Source organism: Aythya marila (genome assembly GCF_965140915.1).
Source record: "Aythya marila genome assembly, chromosome: 1".
NCBI lineage: Eukaryota > Metazoa > Chordata > Aves > Anseriformes > Anatidae > Aythya > Aythya marila.
The window spans coordinates 27045941-27054436 of NC_139042.1; the positions used below are offsets into that span (position 1 = coordinate 27045941).

General features: G+C 48.7%; 1 protein-coding gene across 1 annotated transcript; it reads right to left on the bottom strand.

The window, feature by feature from the left end:
• Positions 1-4342: 4342 nt before the first annotated feature.
• LOC309873930 (interferon-like) lies at positions 4343-5089 on the bottom strand (the record flags this gene model as incomplete). The annotated part of the gene is made up of 1 exon (XM_082751745.1): positions 4343-5089. One exon carries the CDS (start codon positions 5087-5089, stop codon positions 4343-4345), a length of 747 nt encoding a protein of 248 aa, XP_082607871.1.
• Between the last annotated feature and the right edge of the window lie 3407 nt (positions 5090-8496).

The following is an 8496-nucleotide window of genomic DNA, read 5'->3' on the forward strand; positions in this document are numbered from 1 at the left end:
AGCCATTAAGTAATAAGTTATTTTTATCCACTGCAGCTCTCCAGCATCTCTGAGGGTGATGGCATCTCGCCAAGGCTTTGGAAAGGCTGCTTCAGCTGACACACAAAGATGAATTGTTGAGGCAAGCCTGGAGGACACTTCTGAGACAACTTTACAGAGGGAATCAAGTCTAAATATACCAGGTAGTTCCACAGCGGAGTTGCTGAGAGGTGTTTTTTGCTTCCCTCCTGAGAGATGACACAGAGTGTGACTTCTCCTGGCATTTTGGAAACTTTTGCTGCTGTAGCAAAGAAGTTCCATTAAATTCTCCCAAACAAAATTGTAATGAGTACTGGGGAAGCCTGTTTTTTGCACCCATACATGCACAGTTAGGTTTATGTCATAATGCTGAAATAAAAATGGCCATGTTTGTGACCAGTTTTTGTGACCTGCTCTGGCAACATCTCTAAGGTGCAGTTTCACAAGATAATGGCCTTTGTGGTGAAGCTGCTTGACTTTTGCCACTATGCCACACCATTGCTTGTTCCTTCAAAAGTTCCTTCTTCCCTCATGGTTCCAGATTCACTTTTTCCTGGCAAAATTGTCAGCTGCCATTTAAAAGGGAAGTCCTATACCAAAGGTCTTCCTAACCATATGCTCCTATCTCTTCTTTGCCAATACTTGTATTTGTGCAGGATTTGCTGGGACGCTGAGGTGAGAAATCTATCATTTTATGCAACTACATCAGCTACTGGACCCAGTATAGCAGTTATTAATACAAAAGACTGTACTTTGAATAATTCCTGTGGTAAAGAAATTGGCCAGAGCTGAGAGAAGCCAGTCATTGCAGCCTGCCTGCATGGCAGAAGTGTGCAGGAAAAGGCCAAAAGGGCAGAAGTTACACAACAGGGGTTTAAAATGAGGCTCTGGAAAAGACAAACAGGCTTCAAAACAGAGACCAACTAATGAACACAACAGAGAAAATGAAGTGGAGGAAGTCTGCAAAAAGCACTTCATCGCATATTTTATTATTAGGTATATATTCGTACATCTCTTGTCCTGGCAAGTAAAGTAATAGTATTTTGGAATCCTGAATGACACAATATATGCTACTTTTATTGTGTTTGTCCAGCAACCTGAACTGTAAACACAAAGCAACCGTAATTGGGTTCTGGGGAAAGTAAGAACACCTAAGCTTTGCAGGCATTTCAGTGATGAATAGTCATGGTTCATCACTATCTATGGGGGCTTAAAGTAGTGGTATGGACTTCAATTTCCATAAAGAGATCACAACAAACAGTCTGTTCACAGGAAACATGGCAGAAAATTCAGGGGAAGAAAAAGTATCATTCTATTGACATGCTTAAGACAGGGACAATTTGACCCACAAGTTTGGGTTTAAATACAGCAGCTTGAGGAGCTGTCTGAAAAGGGAACTCTGCCAAGTTTGCAGCAGGTATGGTCCGTGTTAAAACTTGTGCTGATGATGTACTTGCTCAAAAGGCATTTTTTTCTGCTCCTATTAGAAATCCATGCAGTTGGTTAGGCCCATTGCTATGATTTATCTACCTACCGTTGGCTTCTCATGATCCATGTCACGGCCATAGAATCTTTAATGTTGGAAAAGACCTCCAAGATCATCTGGTCCAGCAATCACCCTACTACCGATGTCACCCACTAAACCATGTCCCTAAGCACCACATCTAATCTTTCCTTGAACACCCAAAAGGACGGTGATGCCATCACTTCCCTGGACAACCTGTTACAGCGCCTGACTGGTCTGAGAAGAAACATCTAATTTCTAACCTACACCTCCCTGGTACAACTTGAGGCCATTTCCTCCAGTCCTATCACAAGCTACCTGTGAGAAAAGGCTGATCCCCAGCTCCCCATAACTTCCCTTCAGTTAGTTGTAGAGAGCAATAAGGTCTCCCCTGAACCTCCTTTTCTCCAGACTAAATACCCCCTGCTCCCTCAGCCACTCCTCATAGGACTTGTGTTCCAGACCTTTCACCAGCTTCATAGTCCTTATCTGGGCATGCTCCATGGCCTCGATGTTCTTCTTGTACTGTAGGGTCCAAAGCTGAACACAGTACTTGAGGTGCAGCCTCACCAGAGCAGAGTACAGGGAAATGATCACCTCCTCGGTCCTGCTGGCTACACTATTCCCAATACAAGCCCAGATGATGCTGGCCTTCTTGGCCACCTGAGCACACTGCCGGCTCATGTTCAGGCGGGCATCAGATCATTAAGGCTGCCTCCTAACCCAAACAAATCTATGATTCTATGATTCTATGATTCTATGAATTGTTCCTGCCTCTGTGTTATGATCCTATAGATGGCCTCACACTGATGGGCTGATGCAAAGGCAGTGCCCTGTAATTGTCATTCTCTATCATTAGCTAGGTTTTCTTTGCCAGAGACTGACCTCAGCTGAGATCAGAACCACAGTAAAGAGAGCTGTTTCTTTACCTGATGGTGAATATTTTGTTGTTATTGTTGTTCATATTGTTCAGATGTTTGGACTACTTTCACTTCACCTGTAAAAAGAGAATGCATTCCAGAGACTTTTTAGTAGCAGGACTGTAGTGGGTTTACGTGGCAAGGTTTTGGTAGCAGGGGGCCATAGGGGTGGTTTCTGTGAGAAAGATCTAGAAGCTGCCCCATGTTTGGGAAGGGCCCCATTGTTTTCCAGAGCTGAGCCAATAAGCGATGTTGTTTTGCGCCTCTGTGAGAGCATATTTAAGACAGGGAAAAAAAAACGCTGCGATACACAGCAGCTGGGAGAGTGAAGGGAGTGAGGAACAGCCTTTCAGGTGCCAAGGTCAGTGTAGAAAGAGGGGGAGAGGTGCTCCAGGCGCCGGAGCAGAAGTCCTCTGCGGCCTGTGGTGAGCACCATGGTGAAGCAGAATGTCCCCCTGCAGCCCATGGAGTACCACGGTGGAGCAGGGTTCCACACTGCAGCCCGTGGAGGAGACCACAGTGGAGCAGGTGGCCCTGCACCGATGGAGGCTGCTGCCTGTGGAAGACCCCTGCCAGAGCAGATTCCGGGCCGGACCCGTAGCCCGTGGAGAGGAGCCCACGCAGGAGCAGGTGACCTGGCAGGAGCTGCTGCCCGTAGGGGAGCCAGGTTGGAGCAGTTTTCTCCTGAGGGATGGATCCCTGGTACGGACCCATATCTGGAGCAGTTCTGGAAGAGCTGCTACCTGTGGGAAGCCCACGCTGGGTCAGTTCATCAAGGACTGCATCCCGTGGGTGGGACCCCACAGCACAGGGGACAAGAGTGACCGAGAAGGAGCGGCAGAGAAGAAGTGCTGTAGACTGACCATAACCCCCATTCCCCCGTTCCCCTGCGCCGCTCGGGGGGAGGAGGTGGAAGAGGGTGGATGGGGGGGGAAGGTGCTTTTGGTTTCTTTCCTTTGTTTCTCACTTCTCTAGCTTGTTAGTAATAGGCAATAAATCTTACTATCTTCTTATGCTGAGTCTGTTTTGCCCGTTACAATAATTATTGCATGATTTTCTTGTCCTTATCTCAACCCTTGAGCCCTTTTTACATATTTTCTCCCCATTCCTCTTTGAGGAGGGGGAGTTAGAGAGCGGCTGTGGTGGAGCTCGGCTGCCCACTCGAGCGGAACCACGACAACATGAAGGTGGCTTTCACACCGTGGCAGTGGGAGAGGACTGGGAAGGGAGCAGGTGGGAGGTGGCAGACGAGGAGTGTGTGATGCAGGCGCCATGTTTCCAGGGCAGGCATGCACCATTAGGTCTGGTGTTGGTGGGAGATTGCCCATGGGCTTGGTGGGCTTGGGAGAGGCGCTGCTCCCCGACAGGCCTGTGGTAGCAGTTAGCAGCCCAGAGCCCTCAACCAGTGACAGAGGCCGTCAGTGGGACAGGTTGCAGGAAGCAAGGCTCTGCTGGCCTCAGGGAGCCCGACTCTGCCTGTGGCGCCTATGAAAGATGACCACCACTTCTTGTCTTTTTTATAAAATATAAAATCTTTATTTCCAGAAAAAGAGTGAATAAATACTAAGTGCAAATAAATAAGGATGAATAAATAAAAAAGGGGGATAAATAAACAAAGGCATGATAAATAAAGTCCTGCAATAAATAGTCATTGACATGTCCAAGTCCGCAAAAAGTGCCCATCGACGCCTTCCCCTTCCGTCAGGAGAGGCTGCAGTCCAGACAGGCAACACAGCCCCACGGGTAATAAATTCATGTATCCCCATCGCCTCACGGCCGTCCCCTGGGTGTGCGACATAGCTGTGTCTTCCCCCTCCCCTAGCAGTGAAGTGTCCATGGTGCACGCCACACGGCTGGATACACTGTCCCGCAGCCAGGACCAGGCCTGGCCTCAGCGCAGTCACGGCTGTTTCCCTGACACTATGGGCTTGTGGCTGGAGGAGGGCTGAGCAGTGCTGAGCCGACCCCGTCTGTGCTGCAGCTGGTGCCTCTTGCTCGGTGTCCACTGGCGTTGGCTGGGGACAGTCATAAGGTGCAGATGGCTTCTGAAGAGGCTGGGAGATGCTTGGCTCTTCATCCGCCGTATCAGCGTGTCCAGGCGCTGGAAGCAGGCGCGAGCCTCGAGGCAGACGTGGTCCCACGCACAGGGGCTGTAGTTGTGGCTCTGGAGAAAGTGTTGGATGCTCCTGAAGTACTTGTTGATGCTGAGGTGAAGGTTGCGGGGCCCTCGCCTGTGGAGGCGCATGGCGTCGGCTGGGATGCAGCGCTCGAGGTGGTAGATGTAGTGGTTGAGCTGGTTGAGGAGGTCGTGGCTTGCGGTGTGGAGCCAGTGCACAGGGATGCTTGGACTGCTGAGGATGTTGAAGAGGTGTTTGAGGAGGTGGAGGGCAGTGTGTGCGGCTTGCTCTGTGTTGTCGGTGTCCAAGAGGATGTCCGGGAAGGGAAAAAATGCGTGTTGATGGAGGCAAGGCTCTGTAGGGCTGGGAGCCATCTTGCGGAGGAGCTGGAGGCTGTCCCAGGTGAAGGTGCTGTCGTGGAGGCGCAGGGGGCCGCAGGAGAAGGCGTTGGCGGGAGGCGTGAGGAGGAGCAGGAGGGCCAGGAGGGCGCTGTAGATGGCTGGTGGTGGTGGGGCTGATGGCCCAGGCATGGTGGCTCTTGGGTTGTGCTGGGCAAGAGCCTGTTGGGGCTGGGTGGTGTTGGTGCTCGGGGTGCTGCTGGGTGTCGAGCTTTATGCAGTGCTGCATCTTCCTTTCCATTCATCACTTTCAGGTCTTCGAGGTTGTTTTGGCTGTGGTTTTCAGTTTGGATTGGTTGTGGTTTGAGGGGAAATGCCTTGGTGGGTTTGGCCCTGAGTGCGGTGCGCAAGCTGTAGGTCCTTGGCTCATGTTGTGGTGGATATTTTTTGGCGTATTTGGAGGCGGGGAAGTGAAAGTGGTTTCGAGAAAGTTGTGGGGAAAGGTGTGCCACAGATGTTGTGTTTGTTTCCTATTTCTGGTTTCCATTTTGTTTTAAACAAGCATCTTTGCATCATAGCTACACTGAAATTTCTCTTTCTGCACAAGCCTTGTTTCGCTTTGCAATGCCATAGTGTTAGGTTGCCTTCTTTGTACCACTAATGTGTTTCCTCTGGATTCCCTTGTATGTGTTGATGTTTCTGTGTCTTTTTTAAGTATTGTGAAGTTTGGTTCTTCAATGGAACCTAAGGGAGTTGTCTGGTGTAACCATTGCTTTGTGGTGGTAGTTTGAGAGGAGATTTCTGAGAAAGCTGCAGCTACCGTGAGTCCTTTACTCAGTCTCGTCTTCTGTGGACTGAACAAAGGTTGTTGGTGGTATGGTGTGTAGGGAAGTGTGTTGGTGAGTTTCCCCCGAGCCTGGGACAGGTTTTGGAGGTCCTTGGCTTATTTTTTATTTTTTTTTTTTTTTTTTTGCGAGGTGGTGGTTAATCTGTCCTTAGTGTTTGTGTGGGGGATGTGAAAGTGGTGGGGAGAGGGTGTCCAGGGAGCTTTGTCTGAGAACTTTTTATGGCTTCCCTTTTTTCCTGTGTGGTATGTCTTATTTCCGGTAAAGTTTCCCAACCATATAAAGCATTTATTTTTTTCATTTTTGAAATGGTGGTAGTTTTTGTGGCTTTTCTTTGAGTTTCGTTTTTTGGCTCTTTTTTTGGTAGTAATTCGTCATTGCTTTTTACGTTTTGTAGTACTTTGAAAATGATACTGGCAGCGTGCCTAGGCAGCCAGGAAGACCAATGGCATCCTGGCTTGTGTCAGGAATAGGATGGCCAGCAGGACCAGGGAGGTGATCATCCCCCTGTACTCGAGGTGCAGCCTCAACAGAACAGAGTACTGTGTTTAGCTTTGGGGCCCTCACTACAAGAAAGACATCAAGGCCCTGGAGCGTGCCCAGAGAAGGGCTACGAAGCTGGTGAAGGGCCTGGACCACAAGTGTTAATGAGGAGTGACTGAGGGAACTGGGGGTGTTTCTTCTCGAGAAGAGGAGGCTCAGGGCAGAGCTTATGGCTCTCTATAGCTACCTGAAAGGAAGTTGTGGGGAGCTGCAGGTTGGCCTCTTCCCATAGACAACTAGTGATGGAAGAGGGAATAGCCTCAAGTTGTGCCAGGGAAGGTTTAGGTTGGAAATTCTGAGACTTTTCCTCTCTGAAATAGAGGTCAGGTGTTGAACGGGGTTTCCCAGGGAGGTGGTGTCATCACTGTCCCTGGGGGTGTTTAAGGAAAGGTTGGATGTGATGCTTAGGGTGAGGGTTTAGTGGGTGACGTTGGGGACAGGGGGTTGGTTAGAGAGATGATCTTGGAGGTCTCTTCTAGCCTTAATGATTCTGTGATTCTATGAATCTCTGGAGCTCTCGAGCATGGCTTGTCCTGAAGGTAGTGGCTTTTGTTTGTAGGTTTGAGTGAGTTTGACTGATGGAGTGCTTGCAGTGTTTTGTTTTGCCTTTCTTCTCTTTGAACACTTTTAAACTTCCTGAGGAGTCTCTTTTGAGGTCTTTCGTGTTCAGTGATGGAGTGTCAGGCAAGAATATTTCAGTATAGTTTTGCTGCTTTTGTCAGTTGAGCAAATTTTCAATAAAAGTGTCTCAGTGTGCTGTGTGAAAGAAAGGTCTTATCATTAGCAATTGCATTTTTTCAATTTTAGGTTTTCTTGCCTGGTAAATACATTTTCCTTGTAATCATCTTGTACTGTAGGAACTTCTCTGTTTCTCTGTTTCCGTGTTTTTTAATGACTCAGTGCATCATTTCATGTTTTGAAATTCTTGTATGATGTATTTTGGAATAAGTCTTTTGAGATGCTGAGGGTAGTTTCCCTCAGTTTCCCGAGGGAGTTATTGAACGAAACTTTTGAGCATCTCTAGGGATGGACATTCTGTGACCTCCCTGATCCCTTTTTTGGTATTTTATCACATTAATGATAAAGATAATACTTATCTTTCAGTTTTGTAAGTTTGAAAGTCATTTGTGAATTTCCTGCGTTTCTCTCGTGTTTTGTTCTTAAGAGGAGGGTTGCTCTCTGCAGCTACCTCACAAGACAGAGTCAGTCAGGTCCCCCTTTCTGGGATTGCAGGATTAGGAGTAACATGAGGAGGATTATGGTATGACCGGGAGCTGGAGGCTGCTGTGGGAGGGCTTGTGCTGTGTGCCTGAGTACATTTGTTCCTTCACTTCTCAGTTGCAAGCGACATCTCTGTTTGCTTTTGCCCAGAGCAGTATCTTTGCAGTAATGATATGTTGGAGGTGGTGTGACAGCATTGAGAACGGCCTCTTTCCCCTCTCCAGGAGGAGCCTGGAGGTACTGGGCATTGTTGTTTTCTTGCCCTAGCTTACTTGTTGGGGTAAAGCAGCTGGGGCAGTGTTTTTTGGGGTGGTGGTCAAGGTAAAGGAGCAGCTGGTGGTGTGTGGGATGCTGTGCTGTTCTGTGCTGACCGGGTTGGACTGTCACGGGTGGTGGTGTTGAAGGATGCTGCTGTTTGCTTACTAAGGTTGTGTTGGGATGAAGAAGTGCAAGACCGTGGTGGCAGTAGGAGAACAACGAGCAGTTCCTGAGCATCTGTTTTTTTTTTTTGTTTTGTTTTTTTGTTTTTGTTTTTGTGTCTTTTTGATATTCCTGTGTGTTGTTGGTTAGCGCTGAGGTGCAGCTTTTTGCCCAGACCTCCACAGGCCTTGTTTAGTCCCCCCTCTCCTCTGTGACGTACGCTTTGTCCCTGCCTCCCTCTTTAGCCCCAGGCAGCCCCGTGGCATCGCCAGAAGGTTGGTCATGATGGGGTGTTGGTCTTGGGGTGCACATGTGTAGTGGGTTTACGTGGCAAGGTTTTGGTAGCAGGGGGCCATAGGGGTGGTTTCTGTGAGAAAGATCTAGAAGCTGCCCCATGTTTGGGAAGGGCCCCATTGTTTTCCAGAGCTGAGCCAATAAGCGATGTTGTTTTGCGCCTCTGTGAGAGCATATTTAAGACGGGAAAAAACGCTGCGCCACACAGCAGCTGGGAGAGTGAAGGGAGTGAGGAACAGCCTTTCAGGTGCCAAGGTCAGTGTAGAAGGAGGGGGA